We start from the raw sequence: 24,000 nt of genomic DNA, 5'->3' as shown, positions 1-24,000 counted from the left end.
TGGATTACGTGACGCAGGAAGCGATTGACACTGGCCTATGCGCTCTATTCTGGTGGATACCTGTGCGTCGGCCTAAGGACTGACGTGGCGTGGTCCCCACGTGGGGGAAGACCGACCGCGAAGGCCTAGCAACGAGTTACAAAACAGAGGTCAGAATAATTGAATGACTGGCCTGCCAGCTCGGGACAGGCGGTATATATATATACCCAGGTCTGACACCATGACCAGACGCAACCTAATTGGGGTGACCCATCCTAGCCCTCGGGCGTTGAGTCAGGTCAAACTGCCACACAACTCTATCATGCATCAATTTGCACCTACAAGCATACTTGTGGGGTACATGTACACCAGAGGTATTACGCAGAGTCTACCATTCTACTAACCTCTCCGGTACAAGGGATCCTATCCTAAACCGAATAGAATTGCTTGCCGTTAGCCAGAAGAAAGTCATCGTAACAAAAGGATTAGAAAAAACATCCTTTTGGTGTGAATTCCTTCAGGTGATTTTATTAAGCTGTTGGATATTCCCAAGCAGCGAGAAAAGTTAAGGAATTAATTCAAAGACTAGTCTTCCCCCCCCCCCAAGACAGTGAAGTTTTACTCAACTTCACTGATGATTAACAAAAGTAAGCATTTTTCAAGCGATGCCATTGAATTGGTCGTTGCCTGTTCGTTCAGACCCAATTAAAGTAAAAAACGAAAATCATTTCACCATTAGAGCCCTCTTTTAATTGTACAGGAATATGGTGCCAAGCTTCTTTGTTCCAAACGAAAAGGAAAAATGAGAGAGGGAAGGAGAAAGAGAAGGAGAGAGGGAAGGAGAGAGGGAAAAGGAGGGAGAAGGAGAGAGGGAAGGAGAGAGAGAAGGAGAGAGAGTGAAGGAGAGAGGGAAGGAGAGAGAGAAGGAGAGAGAGAGGAGAGAGAGAAGGAGAGCGAGAGGAGAGAGAGAAGGAGAGAGAGAAGGAGAGAGGGAAGGAGAGAGAGAAGGAGAGAGAGAGAAGGAGAGAGAGAAGGAGAGAGAGAAGGAGAGAGGGAAGGAGAGAGAAGGAGAGAGAAGGAGAGAGGGAAGAAAGAGAAGGAGAGAGGGATGGGGAGAGGGAAGGAGAGAGAGAGAGAGAAGGAGAGAGGGAAAAGAAGAGAGGGATGGAGAAAGGAAAGGAGAGAGGGAAGGAGAGAGTGAAGGAGAGAGGGGAGGAGAGAGGGGAGGAGAGAGAGAAGGAGAGAGGGGAGCAGAGAGGGAAGGAGAGAGGAAAATAAAGAGAGAATGAGAGAAGAAAAGACAGAGGGAAGGAGAGAGGGAAGGAAAAAGAGGAGGAGAGAGAAAAGGAGATAGAGAAAAGGAGAGAGAAAAGGAGAGAGAAAAGGAGAGAGAAAAGGAGAGAGAAAAGGAGAGAGAAAAGGAGAGAGAAAAGGAGAGAGAAAAGGAGAGAGAAAAGGAGAGAGAAAAGGAGAGAGAAAAGGAGAGAGAAAAAGAGAGAGACGGAGAGAGAAAAGGAGAGAGAAAAGGAGAGAGAAAAGGAGAGAGAAAAGGAGAGAGAAAAGGAGAGAGAAAAGGAGAGAGAAAAGGAGAGAGAAAAGGAGAGGGAAAAGGAGAGGGAAAAGGAGAGGGAAAAGGAGAGGGAAAAGGAGAGGGAAAAGGAGAGGGAAAAGGAGAGGGAAAAGGAGAGGGAAAAGGAGAGGGAAAAGGAGAGGGAAAAGGAGAGGGAAAAGGAGCGAGGGAAAAGGAGCGAGGGAAAAGGAGCGAGGGAAAAGGAGCGAGGGAAAAGGAGAGAGGGAAAAGGAGCGAGGGAAAAGGAGAGAGGGAAAAAGAGAGAGGGAAAAGGAGAGAGGGAAAAGGAGAGAGGGATGTGGGTAGGGTCGAGCTGGATAAAGCCACTGATAACCCAAGTATCATGACACTGAGACTCAGAACCGAAATACCAAAGAAGTCTGATGATCACAGTCCTCAGGGCTCTATAAGACACTCTGTACAAGTCTCCCTGTATGAAGTCGTCCCTCATCCCCGCGCGTCTTCAAGAAATTTCGAAAGACCTTCAAGAAAATTCGAAAGCACTTTAAATTCGACCAGAACGCTTGCGGAAGATGCGACCTGGGGATTCTGGATGGGGTGCAGGCAGGGCCCTGGAAAGATTATCTGTGAGAATTTATAACTTCGGGTCGCAATGTCGTAAAAGGTATGAGAACGAAAATAAAGTGACGGGAAGATAGTGTCGCATGGTAAATGGGGTGGCGCTGAGAGGCGAGGAAACGGGGACCCACACGTATAAAGGTTTGTGTGATTCACCATGGTCTTGGACCACGTGTTGGACTCGTGATCGACAGCGATTTCCCTCCCGGAAGAGAGCTCAGAGCTCGTATATGACCGATCTATGGATAATGCTGTGACCTTATATACACACATACATACCCAACTCCACGCGCATGAGAGTTGGAGTAACGACTCGCAGCACAGTGATACTGAAATTATTGTCAGCCCTGGGCGAGACTCGAACCCGGGCCTCCGTGGTGACAGCCGTGAACTCTACCAACTGCGCCACGTGTGTGTGTGTGTGTGTGTGTGTGTGTGTGTGTGTGTGTGTGTGTGTGTGTGTGTGTGTGTGTGTGTGTGTGTGTGTGTGTGTGTGTGTGCGCGCGTGTGTGTGTCCCTCCATGACCACGTCTCACCTTGAATCACAAATCCCCCTCCGTACTCGTTCCCAATACACCGTAATTCCTGTCACATATTTCCCATCTGATATTAAAATTACCCTCTCCGATAATTTGTCGCCGCGAGTTCTGTCTCACTTTTTTTTCACCATATGCTGAAATATCCGAGTCCGCCTTTGAGCCGCTAACTCTACAAAGCCTCCAACTCCAATTGATCGAGCAATGACCTCATTAATGATTACACGCGCGTTTCGGAGGATTGAACCGAGCAACATTTACTGGTCCAAATCGCTGATCACTTGACCCCGTCAATAGCAGACCATAAGCTAGGGATCCTGATGCTAAACGTTTCTACTCGATGGAGAGCCGGGACACCAAGCCTTCATCGATCAACACATCGATCAGATAATCATTGATTCAAAACAATCGACACGGTAACCAAGCCTTCGATGATCACTTGACCCCGTCAATAGCAAACCATAAGATAGAGATCCTGATGCTAAATGTTTCTACCCGGCGGAGAGCCGAAACGGTAACCAAGCCTTCATCGATTAACACATCGATCTGATAATCATTGATTCAAAACAATCGACACGGTAACCAAACCTTCGCTGAACACCTGACCCCGTCAATAGCAAACCATAAGCTAGAGATCCTGATGCTAAATGTTTCTACCCAGCTGAGAGCCGTTACGGTAACCAAGCCTTCGCTAAAAACTTGACCCCGTCAATAGTAAACCATAAGCTAGGGATCCTGAGTCTAAACGTTTCTCCTCGACGGAAAGCCGACACGGTAACCAAGCCTTCATCGATCAAGACATCGATCAGGTAATCACTGATTCAAAATATTCGACTTTTATGAACCAAAACAAAAGGAAAACTCAGCGTGACGCTCTGACGATGGTGTAAATGGGATATATGTGAGGAGGGGAAGATCTTCATAAAATTTAATTATTTTTATGGGAGCAAAAGAGGAGAAATGGAGATTAAGATATTTTCGTGTTAAAATTCATAAATGAAAGTAAGATAATCATGACCTGCATCCATTTTATATTTAAAAGAATAATTTAATTTCCAGACCGGCAGAAATAGTGAAGAGCTAAGGGCATGGAAACAAATATTGAATATACGTGCATATATAGTATACTGTATATACAGTATATATATATTTATATATAAATATATATATATATACTATATACATATATAATATATATATACATATATATATATATATAATATATATACATATTACAAAGATTGCAAAGGCGGAGCATGCCGACAGGAGACCTTTTGATCCATATCTAGGTCGGATGCAAAAAAAAAAAAGAAAGAAAAAAAAAATCATAATAATAAATTAAAACTATAATAATGTAAAAATAACAAATAAAATACATAAAGAAATGCATAGGTATAGTTGAATAACAAACAAAAAGGTAAATAGTAAATGATTATAAATTGACATATAACTAATAATAAATCAGACAGACAAATTATAACAAAACAAAAACAAATAATATAACATAAATTATAATCATTACAGCATCTTACTTAGGTATTTATCTAAATGATTCTTAAAGCTTCGAACTGAACTACATTGCACTACCTGTGCAGGAAGTTTATTCCATTCATTAACTACACGGTTGGCAAAGTTGTTTCTACCTACTTCCAAATTGAATCTATTTCCGGACAGTTTGAGACCATTGTTTCTTGTCTGATTCTCATTCAATGTGAAAATTTGGTCACTTTTGATGTTGTCAATTCCCTTTAAAATCTTAAAGACCTGTATCAAGTCACCTCTGAGTCTACGCTTTTTTAGGGAAAACAGATTCATGTGCTTAAGTCGATTTTCGTATGATTTATTTTTTATATTTGGAATCAGTTTTGTGGCCCGCCGTTGTACTTTTTCCAGTCTGTCAATGTCTTTAATGAGATTCGGTGACCATACGGAAACAGCATATTCCAAATGTGGACGAACTAACGATTTATATAGCTTGTTAATGAGTGATGGACTTTTGAAATCAAAAGATCGCGCAATCAATCCCAGAATCTTATTTGCTTTCTCAGAGGCTGAAATACACTGCTTGGATGATTTGAGGTCGTTACTGATAATTACGCCGAGATCTTTTTCACTATCCACTTTTGTTAACGAATTTCCAAATAACTTGTAATCGTACTTACTGTTATTTTTACCTATGTGCATTACCTTGCATTTACTTGTGTTAAATTTCATTAGCCACTTTTCAGACCATTGCTGTAATTGATCTAAATCTTCTTGAATATCTAATTGGTTTGAGTGATCATTTGCCACTCCGCACAGTTTTGTATCATCAGCAAATTTGGAAACAGTAGATTTTAGTCCATGGTCTATATCATTTATATATACTATGAATAGAAGTGGCCCAAGAACGGAACCCTGAGGAACTCCACTTGCAACACTTTTCCATCCAGAAGTTTTTCCATTTAAAACAACTCTCTGTTTTCGACCTTTCAACCAATTACTAGTCCAACCTAATAGGCTACCACTTATTCCATGCAAAGCTAATTTAGTAAGTAGTCTTTCGTGTGGGACGGTATCAAAAGCTTTTGCAAAGTCTAGATATATTAAATCTATATTGTTTCTTTTGTCATAATTAGAGATAACTGTGTTGTAGAATTCGAGTAAGTTAGTCACGCAAGAACGTTTCCGTCTGAAACTATGCTGGCTATCATTTATCAAACGGTTACTTTCTAAATGATATTCGATATCTCTGATGATAGTTTCCATTATTTTTCCTACGATCGAAGTCAAACTTATAGGCCTATAGTTATTTGGTTTCTTTTTGTCACCTTTTTTGAATATGGGAGTAACGTTAGCTAGCTTCCATTCTCTTGGGACATCTCCGGATATGATGGATTTCTTGAAAATAATTTCTAATGGAACAACAATCTCATTTTTCATTTCCTTTAAGATTCTTGGATGCCAACCGTCAGGCCCTGGTGTTTTATTAACTTTGAGTTTGTCTATACACCTTTTAATTTTTTCTTTTGTTATATTTACCGTAGTGAGTAAGTTTACCCCAGACTTTTCACAGGTTTCAGTTTGGAATTCACTTTGAGGTGTTTCGTTTACGAATACCGAGCTAAAATAATTGTTTAAGATATTACACATTCCTTCATTTGAATATTCAAGTTGACCGTCAGCAGATAATAGTGGACCAATGTGATTCCTAACAACCTTTTTATCTCTAATGTAACTATAGAATTCTTTGGGATTCTCTTTGGATTTCTCAGCGATGTTCATTTCGTATTGTCGTTTTCTTTTTCTTATTGTCATTTTTAAATCTCTCTGTATTGATACATAACTTTCATAGTCATTAGATGCACCCGAGCACTTATATTTCTTATAAGCCTGTCTCTTTTTAGCAATACTTTTTTCAGTTTCTTTGTCGAGCCACTTTGGGCGAGCCTGATTTGGGGGACGTCTGTCCTTAAAAGGAATGTAAGTTTGAATCATCTTAGTGAGCGTATTTTGAAATATTTCCCACATCTGATCTACAGGCCTTTCGTTTAATTTTGCCTCCCAATCTGTAAGCTGAAGCTCCTGACGTAGTTCTATGAACTGAGCTTTACTGAAATCGGGTATTTTAGAAGCACAAGTATCTATTCTAAAATTGTTTAGGAGTTTGAATCTGACTAAATTGTGATCGTTATTTGCAACAGATTCACCTACTTCTACATCAGTTACCATGCTTTCGCGGCTAGTGATCAATAAATCGAGCAAGTTTCCATATCTTGTGGGCTCTTTTACATGCTGAATTAAGTAATTGTCACCAAGAAAATCAATCAAGCGACTACCTATATGGCCATGTTCAAGGGTCATCCAATCAATGTCAGTAAAATTGAAATCACCCATTATCAATAAATCCCGGTTGCAGAAACTAGACAGTTCTTGAAATAACAGTTTGTCGTCTGCTAATGATAATGTCTTTGGCCTATATATTACACCTATATTCATTTTTTGTCCATTTGTTTGGGTTAACTCAACCCACAAACTGTCATATGCATCCTGTTTCACTTTCTCTAAAACACAAGCATGAACATTGTTTTTTAACGTACAATAGAACACCCCCACCTTTCTTGTGGTTTCTATCCTGATGAAAGTGTTTAAATCCCGCAATATTAAATTCAGCTTCGAACTCTGTACCATTTAACCATGTCTCAGTTATTCCTATCATATCGAGGTTTTCGCTTTTGACATACGCCTGTATTTCTTGAAATTATATATATATAATACATATACATATATATATATATATATATATATATACACATATATACATACATATACAAATATATACATGTATATACTGTATATACATGTATATATATACATATACATATATATATATATATATACATATACATATACAAATATATACATGTATATACTGTATATACATGTATATATATATTATATATATATATATACATACATATACAAATATATACATGTATATACTGTATATACATGTATATATATATATATATAGATATATATATATATAAATATATATAAATATATATATATATATATATATATATATATATACATATATATATATAATATATATATACATACACACACACACATACATATATATATGTATGTATATATGTGTATATATATATATATATATATATATATATATGTATATATGTATATGTGTGTGGGTGTGAGAGAGAGGGAGAGAGAGAGAGAGAGAGAGAGAGAGAGAGAGAGAGAGAGAGAGAGAGAGAGAGAGAGAGAGAGAGAGAGAGAGAGAGAGAGAGTTGGGAGAGGGTTCGAGGAAAAATGGGCTTTCCTGACAAGAGGAAAAACCATTGAGACTAGATAGGGAGTTCGAATCTCCAAGAGACGGTGTGTGACGTCAGAAAGAGCGTGTGGCATTAAATCTCCCAAGAGTTCCTGGAAGTCTCTCAGTACTAACCACCTTATAGTACTATAGCTTAGCTCTCAATAATAAAAAAAAAGAGTGGATTTACACAGCAAATTGACCAGCGCAAGACGTAGGGGTCTGCTGTACCTTGGGCCCCTTTCACTCTAGGCAACTAGTGACCGTCACTAGTGACTGTCACTAGTTGCCTACCATTATCTTAAATTAAGCCTTTCACACTACGTCACTGCGGTTGCCCGGTTGTGCGAAAGGCTATGGATGTTGCCCGCTCCGGTAACAAGTGACCGTCACTGGCAGTTGCCGTCACCGACCATCTCTTTTTCTTGACCAGCAAAGCCAACAGAAGCACCTCCTCCATTGATGACATTCTTTGGACTAATGAGATGATGAGAAAGGATTCCACAACTCGGTGACCGTCACTGGTTGCTTGCAGTTGCCCGAGACTTTCACACTAGGCAACTAGTGACCGCCACTAGTGACGGTCACTAGTTGCCTATTGTGAAAGGGGCCTTGTAGTTCGTCATGATCCCTCTACTAAAGGACTACACAACTTACCGAAGACTGTCATGTTCCCTTCGCCGAATTTGGTGAGGAATTTGGGGCCTTCCGTGATCACCTCGCACTTGTAACATCCGGTGGACCAGAGTTCTAGGGTATTTAACACCACCGTTTTTCGGTCGGACAACTCAAGCTGTTGAGAAGAAGAAAAGAAAACGGGTTATTAAAGAAGACAAGAAAACGGGTTATTAAAGAAGACAAGAAAACGGGTTATTAAAGATAAGAAAACGGGTTATTAAAGAAGACAAGAAAACGGGTTATTAAAGATAAGAAAACGGGTTATTAAAGAAGACAAGAAAACGGGTTATTAAAGACGACAAGAAAACGGGTTATTAAAAAAAACAAGAAAACAGGTTATTAAAGACACCAAGAAAACGGGTTATTAAAGAAGAAAAGAAAACGGGTTATTAAAGAAGACAAGAAAACGGGTTATTAAAGAAGACAAGAAAACGGGTTATTAAAGACAAGAAAACGGGTTATTAAAGACAAGAAAACGGGTTATTAAAGACAAGAAAACGAGTTATTAAAGAAGACAAGAAAACGGGTTATTAAAGAAGACACTATCCTGTGTTTGCGTATTACGTAGCAATCGTATTTTTTTATTTCGTGAGGATGAGAGGGTGAGTGCCTGGAAGCTGAGATCACGTAACAGCGAGAGTAGAAGCACATGCAGAGGGAAAAAGAAATTCCCAGAAAATACCTCGATGTATAAAGGAGGCCCATTACAATATTGATATCGAAATGATGGACATCCATTTCAGATTAAAATCTAACAATTGTTTCATAAAATCGCTTGCATTTTAAAGACTGGAACTGAAAAAGAATACGGAACATTTCGATTAAAGTTTGAAAAATGTCCATATTGCTTTGGTACCGCGACCTTCCAATACAAGCAGTAGGTATCCCTGTATTTATACTTGGGTTCCATTTCCGATATGGGGTCGAGTCCAACTTTACATATACAGCGCATTCGAGTTATATATATATATATATATATATATATATATATATATATATATATATATCTCAAGGACGCGTTTTAGATGCCTGAATTTTGGTTATATAAGTGTTAAGGTTATGCATTTCTGAAGGTGTGTGTGTGTGTGTGTGTGTATGTGTGTGTGTGTGTGTGTGTGTGTGTCTTCGTGCGTGTGTGTGTGATTTGGATTACCTACTGGACTCGTGATCAGCAGCTTTTACCCTGACACACACATATACGTGCGCTTGAACACACACACACACAGACACACACAAACACACACACACACACACACACACACACACACACACACACACACACACACACACACACACACACACACACACACACACACACACTCCTGGAGCGGACACTTGGACCTCACCGGACGATTGGGTCGCTGCGGACAGTTGAACCCCACCGGACATTTGGGCTGCAGTAATAGACAAATTCCCCCCGCCATCACACACTTTGTGATGTGATCTCTCCTAGTGTCCTACATCGTGGCCTACCCTAGCGTTACCTCCTTTATGTAATATCTTGTACTCTCTCTGTATCCGTTACACTGAAAATGCTATGTTTAGTAAAATCTCTGTATACTCTCCCAACAGTAGATCCTAATGTCTTCAGGTAATCTATTATAACCTTTTTTTCTCTAAAAAGTCGTTGTTGAGAAGACCTGAAAGTTTACTCAAGATGCTTTGTAGTGCAAAATGCGCTGTTGTTTTTAACAAAACATGTATAAAAGAAAACCGACCGCCAAGATTTAATAATGTATATATATATATATACACGCTTTCTCATTTTCTCATTTCCACTTAAAAATTACTCCGTCAGTTTAACCATTTTCTGAACGTTTTTACCAAATTTCCTTTGGAATTTTCCGCTGCTGTTTGAAGCTCTTACTTTATTTTATTGGTTCGGAGTAGAAGCTAATTAACCAAATGACCTCCGGATGTCGCGTGGGCTGGCCACGGAAACCTAAAAAGATCAGAGCGATTTTTTTTTTCTTGTCTTCTTTTTGTATTTCGAACTCCACCACCACGACTAGCATTTCCCACAATGCTATTACCACCACCAGAGCCACTGTCATCTTCTCCATCATTTGCACCTTCATCACCATCACTACAACCATCGTTACCCTCACTGGCTCCATCTCCATCTTCTTCTCCACCTCCACCTCCACCTCCACCTCAACCAGACAAGCAATGGTAGCAAACTGTGGATTAGCGATAAAGTCTTGACTATTGGCTACAGAGGAACCTGTGTATGCATTAAAGGTGACTTTCCTTACGGAGTGTACGTGAAAGTGGTCTTATGAGATCTTCATCTGAAGAAAGTATTTCATTTACAAAAAGTTCCCAAAACGGTGTGGTCCAGTGGTTCTTGACCCTGGGTACCCGTGCCTCATGGGGTACGAATCCTTAAACCTGGGGGGGACGAGGCATGATATCCAGTATAATGGTACTATATATTTACCATGAGAAAACAAAGGAAGGTTTGCATTACTAATCCTTTTCATATGCTTGCAATGTGTTTATATTGGATGGTGATACGAGAATTTTTTTTTTTTTAGATATCAATGGCTACAGGCACTAGAAAGGGTTAAGAAACAATGGTGTAGTCAGATTAATTCATTCAACCAAAGGGGGTCGGAGGGGAGGAGTGAACTTGAAGAAACTTCTTCGATCAAGACGCAAAGCTCTTTGGTCGAAACAAAGGATTACAAAGGATTACAAAGGCGGAGCATACCGACAGGAGACCTTTTGATCCATATCTAGGTCGGATGCGAAAAAAAAATCATATTGATAATAGAATAATAAATAAAAACTATGATAATGTAAATAACAAATAAAATACATAAATAAATGCATAGGTATAGTTAAATAATAAACAAACAGGTAAATAGTAAATAATGATAAATTGACATATAACTAATTATAAATGAAAATCAGATCAGACAAAAGATAACAAAACAAAGACAAATACAGAACCTATCGAGCGCGTCACCGTGATCAAGGGGTCAAAGTCAGCCGATGTATCAAGGGCTTCATACAAAGTTCTGCTTCAATTAGGTTCCTCCTCGCCGAGAAGGGTATTAAGGTCGTATTTCTAAAACCCTTCGACAGTCCTGACGAACGCTTTCTGATAATAGAAAGTAGGTTTCACTAACTTCATCATCTATACTTGCGGGAAATTACAGACCGGTTGTATGGGTACGGCAGTATGCCATATAAATTCAACTTAGAAAGCTAGAAGTTTCTATTGTTTAACAATAAAAGGTTTCCAGCAAGGTTGGCGAAAGGTGTCCGTGCCATCGCTCCTTCGCTACGAGGTCGCCACTGAGATAAATAAAATCGCCTGGCGGCAGTCAGGATAAAAGGAAATTTACCACCCGGTTTTTAAGGTGTTAACAGCGACAGGTTATAACCACTTTGCTTCCGCTCAGGTACGATGATGCCCATGTAGGTTTCATGATGCCGGTGTCGGCGTCTCAATTATATTTATTTATTTATTTATCTTTATTTATTTACTTATTTATTTTTATTTCTATTTGTCTATTTATTTATTTATTTTTAGTTGTATACGTTATTTCTATTTATTTTTAATTGTATACGTGTAACCCCCCCCCCCCCCAGGATTCTGTAAACTGGTTTGATCACGTTTCCTGTTTTTATTATTACTCAGTGTAAAAGAGAACGAGTAATACAGCAGTGACTTTGTATTTTATAATGCGAGTAGTGTGGTGAATCGTACATATGGCAGCCGATGCTGCGCGCGATAATTTAACTCGTACTGAAGTAGAAAGAACTTACACAGAGGCGACTGAAATAGCCTGACGTTTGCCAGATTGAAAATGGAAAGTATCAACTGTCCCGGAGTGTCTTAAATCCTTTCGTTCCCAAAGGTTTGTCAAAGATGAATAAAATCGTCTGCCTTTAACTAGAACGAGATTGTCAATGGGACGAGTTAACCCTCAAAGGGTTAACGGGTCTGTTGTGAGTCAAAGGGACTACTGCAGTGTATGTTGGCTTAGAGGAGAGCTGAAGTATTTCAGAATTCATCGGGTTTAGTCATGAATGCGATGTGAGGTCCCCCACCCCAATTCCGATCCCACACATTGAAAAAAGGGATCGCTGGGTTGGGAGCGCTTGCTTTACCTCGACCTACCTACCCTGCTTATAAAAAGGGGAATAGGCTGGTGATATGTATATATGTCCCTCTCTCTCTCTCTCTCTCTCTCTCTCTCTCTCTCTCTCTCTCTCTCTCTCTCTCTCTCTTTCTCTTTTTCTCTTTTTCTCTTTCTCTCTGCCTGTCTGTCTGTCTCTTTCTCTTTCTCTTTCTCTCTCTTTCTCTCTCTCCTCTTTCTCTATTTCATCTTTCTCTCTCCCCTTCTCTCTCTTTCACTTTCTCTCTCCCCTTCTTTCTCTTTCTCTCCTCTTTCTATCTTTCCTCCTCTCTCTCTCTCTCTCTCTCTTTCTCTCTCTCTCTCTCTCTCTCTCTCTCTCTCTCTCTCTCTCTCTCTTTCTTTCTTTCTCTCCTCTTTCTATCTTTCCTCCTCTCTCTCTCTCTCTCTCTCTCTCTCTCTCTCTCTCTCTCTCTCTCTCTCTCTCTCTCTCTCTCTCTCTCTCTCTCACTTTCTCTCTCTCTCTCTCTCTCTCTCTCTCTCTCTCTATATATATATATATATATATATATATATATATATATATATATATATATATATAATATCTTCTTTCTTTCCTCTCTCTTTCTCTCTCTCCTCTTTCTCTTTCTTACTCTCTCTTTCACTTTCTCTCTCTCTCTCTCTTTCTCTCTCTCTTTCTCTCTCTCTCTCTTTCTCTCTCTTTCTCTCTCTTTCTCTCTTTCTCTCTCTCCTCTTTCTCTCTCTCTCTTCTGTCTCTCTTTCTCCCCTAGACTCTATATTTTTCTTTCTTCGCCTTCTTTTCGTTGTTTCTTTTTCGTTTCCTGTTCTTTTATTTTCTTTCTTTCCTTGTATGTTTCACCCATACCATGAATTTTGTTTTTCGATTTCTCTTATTTTCTTTCTTTTATTTGTCTTTTTTCTTTGTCGTTTCTTTATTTCTCTTAGTTTCTTTGGTTTTCTTTCTTTTCTTATGTTTTTGCTTTGTCTTTTGTTTTTCGATCTCTATTATTTTATTTCTTATATTTGTCTTTCTTTTTTCTTTGTCTTTTCTTTATTTCTCTTAGTGTCTTTGATTCTCTTCTTTTTCTTATGTTTTTGTTTTGTCTTTATCACTTTTCTTTCTGCTTCCTCTCATCGTCTTCTCTTTAACTCTCATTTCCTCATAGACTAAGTTATCTTGTCTATTCCTCTTTTTAAGTCATCGTTTCAATATTCCTTCAATTTTGTGGATCTCCAAACGCTACTTGTTTGGTATTACTGTTCCTTAATCCTTTCTCTTAATTCTCACGGCCATTCCCTCTATCCTTTATGATGGACCTTCATATCTTGTGTTTTATTTATTTATTTATTATCATTATTATTATTATTATTATTATTATTATTATTATTATTATTATTATTATTATTATTATTTATATTGCCAGCCACATATGTTATCAACATCCTCCTTTTTTTCCTCCCGAGTCACAAATTTTTGTTCTTTACTCACTCCATTTTCTGTTTGGCTACCCCCCATGTAGGGGGGAAAAAGCCTTTGCTATATGTATGTATGTATCTATCTTCTTCTGTTTCACTGTTTTCACTCTCAATTATCCTATTTTCACGCATTCGAGCCAACGACATTATACATACATACATATACCAAGGCTTTTTCCCCTTACAAGGGGGGTAGCCAAAAAGAAAAAGACATAAAATCATTACCACCCATTCCATCCCTGAATACACTCCACACCCCTCCACCCTCCCTCTTATCTTAGCACCTCCTAGATGACGGGTCATCCCTGCACCTTGTCCACTGCCCTGGGTCAGAAACAGATACTTGATACTTGAATAGTTCTACTCAGCTGGGTTTTTTCCACTTCTCAATGAAATCCTCTTGCCGTTCAAAAATATCAGCAAGGCACTATAAGAAGCAAAATACGTAAAGTTGTTTACTATCAACTTAACAAACCCGTCTTTTTTCACGACCAAAGGGGAATCCCGTGTCCCTTTGTGCTATAGGATCTAGTGCAGTGGATCTTAACCTAGGATACCTCGGGTAGCCCCACGGGGTACCTCAGGTAGCCCCACGGGGTACCTCAGGAACCCCCACGGGGGACCTCGGGTACCCTCACGGGGTACCTCGGGTAGCCCCACGGGGTACCCCAGGTAGCACCACGGGGTACCCCAGGCAGCCCCACGGGGTACCTCAGGTAGCACCACGGGGTACCTCAGGTAGCACCACGGGGTACTTCAGGTAGCACCACGGGGTACCTCAGGTACCCCCCACGGGGTACCTCAGTTACCCCCACGGGGAACGAAACCTTAATCCTGGAGGTAAAAGACGTGATAGCCAGTGCGAGGGTACTGTATATTTACCATGAGGAAGCATAACGTGCATTCATTGTATCCTACTAAATAACATTTTCAATTTGAAATAAAAAAGTACCTTTGCTCAGTAATGGAATATACCTAATAATTTCTCAGCAAGGTTTGTATCACTAATCCTTTTCATATGTTTGCATCGTATTTATACTGGATGGAAGTACGAGAAATTTTTCTGAGATAATCAAGGGGTACTAAGGACACTGAAAAAGGTTAAGAACCACTTATCTAGAGGAACAGATTCATAAGGATCTCCCAGAGTTATGCCTCTCTACACTAGGTCCATGATCCTCTAGAACAGGGGTATTCAACCTTTGGCACGCGTGCCAACTATGGCAAGTGACAGAGTTGGACCTGGCAAGCCAGATGGTTTTGAAAATTTGTTAAAAAATCGACAGATACATCACTACATCAAATAGATAAGTTGTGACAATAAAATATATAATCAAAAACAAATCCTCCAGGAATGAATAATTATTGGCATCCCCAACTGTCGTAAAACAGTGAATATGAACTGACGTTAACTTGCGCACTAAGAAAAATTGTTGGACAAATCAAAGAAACTGGCACACTCTCTCCCAAAGGTTGCTAGCCTTAAAACTGACAGTTTTATTTTATTTTTATTTTATTTTATTTTTTATTTTTTTTGGGGGGGGATGCAAACCGAAAATTGGTAGTTGGACTGCAAATAGTGTTATTGGGTGTTGAAGTGAACTCCATTGGATTAAAAAAGAAAACTGTTGAAGTGATTTCCATTAGGGCAAGGAACAGCATTACATAAATAGGGGACCTGTGAGGACACAAGACTGAGAACCTCTGGTAAAGATTATCCTCAACTTCTTATACATTTCTCTTTCATCTTGTTTCCCTTTTCAGTTATTACGAACTAATCTTCTTTTCCTAATACTTCTTGTTCTTCTTTTTACTCTATTTCATTTTCCCTGTCTTTGCTCTGCATCATCGTCGTTCTTATTTCTCTTTATATTTTTTCACCTTTCATACCGATCGTCCATGACCGCATTTCTCTTTTATCTTTATTAAATATATTTCGTCTACTGCACTTGTAATTTCCCATCAGCTGTCTTATTTTCCTTCTTTTCTTCGCTGTGTCTATATACTTCTGTATGTATATATTTTTCATTTTTAAAATTGTCGCTATTCTTTCTCCGTTTTTTATCTCCGTCTTGATAACCATAATTTTGTCTCCGTTTTCTGTTCTCTTCTCTTCATTCAGAGTTTATTGACATGATTTCCCATGCGAAATATATCAGCCAATATTTTTAATTTCCAAGAGATACAGAGCGAAAAATAGAATTCTTTATGTCTTTTACAGATCTAACAAATGTCTCGACAATATTTCTTACCTCTTTACCAATTGGCTAAAGGGATGTCATCAAACGTGATGAAAATTGTCTGGCGTTAGAGGAAGTAAAGATCACAAATGAAGGACCCAAATGAGATAACATTAACCTTTTCGTTGTAGTTTGCAGTGACATCCTACAAACTTAATCAAATCGTCTCTATTCCCGAGGCAAAGCGTTCAAAAGGTCTCTCTTGTTTCCCTACGGTTTCCCTACGGACCAGAGTCACAAAGGATTGTTTTATGAAACGAGATTGATCATCTTTCAATAAAGGATACTGATCATTTTTAGATTTTTCTATATAACCTTTCTACTACCCACCATAAATCTAGGGTTTCACCTCTTCGTCGCGATTGATTTTGTCCCCAAGGATCTGGTGTTAGTTATGTCCGATGAAACGAAATACTTCTATACAATGACGACCATATACAGTAGACGTCATGAGGTACGAGAGGTTACACGAGAATACTGACGTTGGCATCTTGATTATACACACACACACACACACACACACACACACACACACACACACACACACACACACACACACACACACACACATATATATATATATATATATATATATATATATATATATATGTTGACTATATTATGACAAATAAAATTGAAGGTGAAAGAAGTTGACGAGGAGAAATGGGGGAATTTTACGCCTTAACGTTTCGACCCGCAGGGTCTTGATCACAAAGCTAACAACTCAAACGTAACCGGATATTTTATACACGGACGGGTCATCTTATGGGACGCTTCGGAGAGCTTGTTATTTTATCTGCGTATTCTTTTATTATTAATAAGCTTGTGGCTTTTGCTAAACATATAAATCCTTCTCTATGGTTAATGTTGTTATTAGTGTTGATATATGCTGCCTCAATTGTCTTCCGTATTAAATAAAGGATCATCCAAGAAACTAAGGAAGACAATTGAGGCAGCATATATCAACACTAATAACAACATTAACCATAGAGAAGGATTTATATGTTTAGCAAAAGCCACAAGCTTATTAATAATAAAATAATACGCAGATAAAATAACAAGCTCTCCGAAGAGTCCCATAAGATGACCCGTCCGTGTATAAAATATCCGGTTACGTTTGAGTTGTTAGCTTTGTGATCAAGACCCTGCGGGTCGAAACGTTAAGGCGTAAAATTCCCCCATTTCTCCTCGTCAACTTCTTTCACCTTCAATTTTATATATATATATATATGTATACATATATATATATATATATATATATATTGTAGTTGTACATGAGTTACCACCGTATTCTGTGAACTGGTTTCATCACGTTTTCTGTGTTTATTATTACTCAGTGTAAAAGAGAACGGGTAGTACAGTAGTGACTTTATATCTTATAATGCAAGTAGTGTGATGCATCGTACATATGACAGGCGATGCTGCGCGCAAGATTTTGAGTCCTACTGAAGGCCACTGGGAACATTGGTGTTAGCGATCAGTGCCCACCACCAGCTGCCTCGTTCAAGTGCTGTCTCTTGTCTCAAAAATACAGGTATTAGCGATGACTGAATAGAAGTAAAGATAATTTCCTCGCAACGATTTCTACTGCTTCGAGGAAAATAGGGGAATCAGACTTTCGTCCGTTCAAGATAAGCTTCGAAAAAGTAAAAAAGGAAAAATATTACAAGAAGATTAATAGCTCCCATCTCCGGCGAATGTTTTAATATTCTCCTCGGGAGCTCCTAAAGAACATGGGATGTTTTGTTGGAGTTGATATGCTTCATTTGCAATTGAACCTTATGTAAAAGGACAAGATTATAACTGACTAACGTAAGCGACTTTATTCAGTTGAAAGCTGTCACCATAGTAAAGGAGTTGACAGAACAATTGTGATTAACTTTTTTTTTTGGGGGGGGGGACTCTCTTTCATCTCTGATATTTTTGCCTCTGTGTATCGCTTAGACTCTTTGAAAAAGGAAAATAAAGATGTCTCCTAGTTATCTGCACTTGACCACGTATGCAAATAAATATACATACTGTATAGCATATATATATACATATATAATATATATATATATACATATATATATGTGTATGTGTATGTATGTGTATGTATGTGTATGTATGTGTATGTATGTGTATGTATGTGTATGTATGTGTATGTATGTGTATGTATGTGTATGTATGTGTATGTATGTGTATGTGTATGTATGTGCATGTATGTGTATGTATATGTATGTATATGTATGTATATGTATGTATGTATGTATGTATATGTATTTATTCATAAAGTATCTAGGACAAATGAGAGACTATTAGCTGGGGAGGGTAAACGAAGATGTGTTGGGAATAAATTTATTACCCTAACGTTGCGACTACCACCATGGTCTTCTTCAGAAGACCATTACAAATAGGAATATGATCTGAATGTAATACAGCCAGTCATACGAAAAAGACCTTGGTGGTCGCAACGTTAGGGCAATGAATTTATTCCCAACCCTTCTTCGTTCATCCTTCTCTATTTAATAATCTCACACATACTATGTACTATCTATATACTCCGATTACTGTTAAATGGTTTTATCTAGCTTTCAAAACTGCACTATTTTTTCAGGAAGAGGTAAATTGATGACGAGTGTATAAATAGATATTGAACTAAATATATAGCAAATAGAATCCTTTCTGGACCAATTTAACTAAAACAGTAATTAGCAACTGACGTCATAGCTAAGTTTCAGACATTTGAATATTGAAAGGTTATAAAATAATCAAAGTAATATACAGTAAAGGTCATTGTTATAGCAAAGCCAGCAAGAAAGTCGTTGAAATAGAACTGGGAGTAAAACTTCTTTCATGGTTGAAATTGCATTCCATGCAGTACAGAACTGGAAAAATTAAAACGCCTAAACGGAAGTAACGAATGAAAAACTATAGTGTACTTCTTTTGTTCTTATTTGGGATTATGTTTGCTCACCTAGAAAAAATTGGTAGAACACACAAAGAAATAGTTCCTCTCTAGTATAACCTGACCAAAACGGGAGAGTTCATGTTATAAAGAACAAAGTCCATCTGTACTCGAGCCTTCCCATATTTAACCGTTTCAGTGCAGTATTATATTACGTAGATTTTGTTGTAACGAGTTTATTCGTTTGGCCTCGATCTCAATAGGGTCACGGTCTATAAGAACTTCGTTCAGGCAACGGTACCTGCCTAAGCCTTTAGAATCGTCTACAGTTATTCATAGCACTATTTATAATCTTATCACCGTATTAAAAACGTTAAAGTAACGAACATTTTTAACCAACGAACTTTGACCAAGAGATCTCGAAAAAGACATTTCAGACACTCCCAGACTCTTTCTTCCTGCACATGATTTCCATTTGATGCGAGGTCTTCTGTTGTACTTTTTCGAATACTGAAGAATTTTATTTATTAGGCTAAATCCATTACACGAGTATTCATTTCATATTTTTCTTTTCATTCTTGCAGAAAAGAGAGCACCTGCATTTATTAGTTATACCTAAGGCTTCATATTTCAGACTTGAAATTATACTTTTTCGTTATTACTCTTCAACATAATGTGGCACCCTTTACGTATAATCAATCATGTCTTTTATATCTTGATCTTTCCATATACAAACAAAAACTAATATGTACAATATATGTATATATATATATATATATATATATATATATATATATATATATATATATATGTGTGTGTGTGTGTGTGTGTGTGTGTGTGTGTGTGAAACCTATCCCAACAAAGAACCACATGGAAGTAAATGTCGTTTCCAAATTTTACAAAATACTGTGACAGGAAAACAGACATTTTTGGTGTCCGACTCTGTGGAGGTTATGCAGTTGAACGAGCTGACGCTATCCTGAAAGGGACCACGAATGACCGTAACCCCATAAACAGAACAAAATATATCAAGTGCGCCCCCGCAAGTCCTTATCATGGAATTGTAAGTTATCGTGAACTTGTGTCGTAATCTTAAGTACTCTAAATGAACAAACGCCTCAACTTGCTTGTCGAATATTTGTTGCCTTTTCTTCTCTCCAGCTGATATGACCTGTGCGCACTGCTTCTGAAAGGTACGAATAAACATTTGGCTTTTGCTCCCACAGATTTCCATGTAAATAAAGTCGAAGGAGTATTATAAGTTAAGAAACCGCAAATATAGCTTTCGAACACGTAAATATGCAAAGAAATAGGAAATGGCTGCATCCAGATTTACTTTATGCCTTTCGAAAGCAGTCGACCAGAAGTAGTGGTCGAAAAGTTATCCCTTGCAGAAAACGTAGTTATACCAACCCTCTCCGTTTTCTTTAGCTATGATTTTTAACCATTCGGAGTCCGAATACTCAACCTCGACTGAAGAAAATCGCCAGAGAGTTTATGAAATAGAATTTGCGATGAAACTTTCTTCCCATTGCTGTGGAAGAGGATTTCCTCGTCTGAATACAAATGACAGACCTACGTAGGTCATAAAAAGCGACAAAACTTTTATAAAGGATAATCAGTATTATCCTTAGTCCTTTCAGAGAGGTGACTTCTTTGATTTTCTTTCCGTTTTACACGATGTTATCTACATGGTGGGACATATCCAGGTCATGAGGTATTTTTTTCAGACACTTAGAAAAGATTGTTCATGTTTAAGACTGTTTAGCAAGCTTACGCCACTTGTAAATAAGTCATTTTCTTATATTTAAATTAGACATACAAACACACACACACACACACATATATATATATATATATATATATATATATATATATATATATATATATGTGTGTGTGTGTGTGTGTGGGTGTGGGTGTGCGTGTGTGTGCGTGTTATAGACATAACTCCTAATATAAGGAATATTTTAATAAAACTTTACAACAATGTTGGAATAGTTGAAGGGACTAAATAAGCACTCCTGCCTTATGATTAAATCTTTGTCGGTTCATCAGCGAATATCAGTTACCATAAGCCTCTGTTGCAAAGACAACCACTCCGGGTTTTATGGAACAGCTGGGATGAAATCCTTATTAAAACAAAAACATTTACCGTTGCATTTGATACCACATTTATACCAGGAAGTCTCATTACATGCTGTCATACCTCGAGGTAAAGAGATGCGTTAAAGTTCTGTGTAGTCTATGATTAGCCTTCACAGTATCGGCCAGTTCTTGTATCGAAACCACAGACTGGTTTCATAAACAGAGCGTCTGATACAGCGCTTATTTTTCCGTGGCTCTTCAGCCGGATTCAGGTGAAGGAAAAGTGTTGAAAGCTCCACAAAGAGCGGAGAGAGATATGTTCCCTTGTTCTGTTGACATTGCTGAAAGGGTGGGAAGATGAGGCAGTTGATATGGCGGAAATCGGTGTTTTCCTTCAATTTCCAGCCACATTTCAAGCTGCTGTTTCCTCTTCGATTTAGACAGAGTACCCATTTCCTACGATTTTGTTTTCTTCTGCTGAATAAAATCGCCTTTGATACGACGAAATTTTGTGTTTTCCTTCCATTTCCAGCCGCATTTCAAGATGCTTCTTTTTCGGTTGAGATAGAGTACCCATTTCCCACAATTTTGTTTTCTTAGGCTGAATAAAATCGCCTTGTGCCATGGACAACAAATGATTAAATTCGCAAAGTACGACTGAAGGATTCATACAGAAAAGCCTTCAGACAACTTTTAATCAAGAAATGATTCGAAGGAAGGTGCAAGAGACCATAAGGCCCACATTAGGTAGTTCCATGTCCATTACCTCCTATCAATCTTATTCATAAAGTTATCTAACCTTCTCTGAAAGCAACAGATAGTTTCAGCGCTTACTACTTAGTGACTAAGTGTATTCCATACATTGATCACTCTGTTAGTAAACCAGTTCTGGCCTATTTCCTTCTTAAATTTAATTTTGTCCAATTTAATCCCATTACTGTGAGTCTTGCCATGTCCTTAATACGATGACTTTGTCTCCATTATCCGTGTTAAAGCACTTGATCCACTTGAACGCCTGTATTAGATCACTCCGCACTATAGGTCTTTCCGAGGAGTGTAAGTCAAGGTGTCTAATCCTGGCCTCGTAAGCTAAATTTCTGATCCCATGAATCATTTTGGTCATTCTCCTCTGTACTGATTCTAGTGAATTAATATCCATTCCAAAAGCGTAAAGATAACAAGCGTAGCAAGGTCTAATAGAAATACTCGGAACGTGATATGAAACCTACGCTCTTTAACTTGGAAAAGCGTTTTAGCAAAGATTCTCGTTAATGACAGAATGATTGAGATACTGCCAGGCACAGTAAACCTTTCCCAGGCAGTAACTATCTTAGAGCTGCGATCGTCTTACAAAGGATTACAAAGGAGGAGCATGCCGACAGGAGACCTTTTGGTCCATAACTAGGTCGGATGCAAAAAAAAAAAAAAAAATGTATAATGATAAATAAATAAATGATTAAATAGAAATTATAATATGAATAATAAATAAAATAAATAGGTAAAGTTAAAATAAACCAACAGGTAAATAGTAAATAATAATAATTTGACAAATAATAAATGATATTCAGGGAAATAATGAAAAAACAGACAAATAATAACATACATACATACATATACCAAGGCTTTTTCCCCCTTCCAAGGGAGGTAGCCAAAAAGGGAAAGGCATGAAAACACTCCCACCCATTTCATCCCTAAATACACTCCACACCCCTCCCACCCTTCCTCTCATCTGAGCACCTCCTGGATGACGGGTCATCCCTGCACCCTGCCCACCGCCCTGGGTCAGAAACAGTGTCGCAAGACACAGTACATCCACAGCAAGGCCGCTTCATTTAATCGGCGACCCCCCCTCTCCGTCCCCCTTTGCATATAAGGCGAGGACGGGGAGAAATCCCTTCGGGCTGCGTCAAAATTTACTCACACATACTACCCCACCCCCCACCCCCCGCCCATTCCTCCTCATGCAGTCACAACATCATCCATATACAACCATTCTCCACTCACCTCTGTCTTCCGTCCTCTCCCTTCCTTCCTCAACAGACATTCCCCTCTTCCCCAAAGCCCCCTTCACCCCATCCATCCACCTCATCCTAGGACGTCCCCTCATGTTCACTCCCTCCACATCTGCCTTCCATACCTCTTTTACTAGTCTTTCTTCACTCATTCTTTCCATGTGTCCAAACCATCCTAATATTCTTTCATCAACCCTATCTCCCAAATCCTTTTCCACCCCTGTTCTCCTCTTCACCTCCTCATTTCTCACTCTATCCAGCCTAGTAACCCCCACCATACTTCTCAGACACCTCATCTCAAACACATTCAAACTCCTTCTCTCTTCTTCTCTTATGTTCCACGTTTCTGCCCCATACAGTGCTGTTGGCACAATCACTCCTTCATACAGTCTCCTCTTCGCATCCATTCCCAAATGTCTATTCCTCATTACACTCTTTAAACCACCAAGGCATTTACTCGCTTCTCTCAATCTACATTCTACCTCCACCTTCACTCCACCTTTTCCTGCTACACTTGCACCCAAGTATCTAAAACTATCCACTTCCTCCAGTCGCTCTCCCTTAATGTTCACTTCCAGTCTACTGCCACTTTCACCCCTTGTACATCTCATCACCTTACTTTTACCCACATTTATCTTTAGCTTTCTTCTATCACATACTCTCCCAAACTCTGCCACCAGCTTCCTCAATCCCTCCTCTGACCCTGCCACAAGCGCAGTGTCGTCCGCAAACAACAGCTGGCTCACCTCCCACTTTTCTCCATTTTCTTTAACCATCTCCAATCCCTGACACACTACCCTAGCATTCACCTCTCGCACCACCCCATCCATGTATAAGTTGAACAGCCAGGGCGACATAACGCATCCTTGACGAAGTCCCACCTTTACTTCAAACCACTCACTCTCTCCATTTCTAATCCTAACACATGCTCTACTACTCTCATAGAAACTCTTAACAGCTCCCAAAAGCTTTCCTCCTATCCCATAAATCTGCATAACCTCCCACAGTGCCTTTCTGTCTACCCTATCATAAG

General features: G+C 38.8%; 1 protein-coding gene across 5 annotated transcripts in view; it reads right to left on the bottom strand.

Annotated features, from left to right (window-relative positions):
- LOC143033984 (uncharacterized) overlaps positions 1-24,000 on the bottom strand; it is a 326,328-nt gene that overhangs the window by 20,056 nt on the left and 282,272 nt on the right. For all 5 annotated transcript variants that reach the window (XM_076199760.1, XM_076199764.1, XM_076199762.1 and 2 more), the window contains one exon: positions 8,138-8,273. In XM_076199760.1, coding sequence (XP_076055875.1) covers positions 8,138-8,273 — 136 coding nt within the window. The remainder of the gene's footprint in view (positions 1-8,137; positions 8,274-24,000) is intronic.

The sequence above is a fragment of the Oratosquilla oratoria genome, chromosome 16, assembly GCF_046742065.1.
Source record: "Oratosquilla oratoria isolate Oo_2021 chromosome 16, ASM4674206v1, whole genome shotgun sequence".
In the NCBI taxonomy this organism is placed as follows: Eukaryota; Metazoa; Arthropoda; class Malacostraca; order Stomatopoda; family Squillidae; genus Oratosquilla; species Oratosquilla oratoria.
This window is presented reverse-complemented; position numbering and strand designations above follow the sequence as displayed.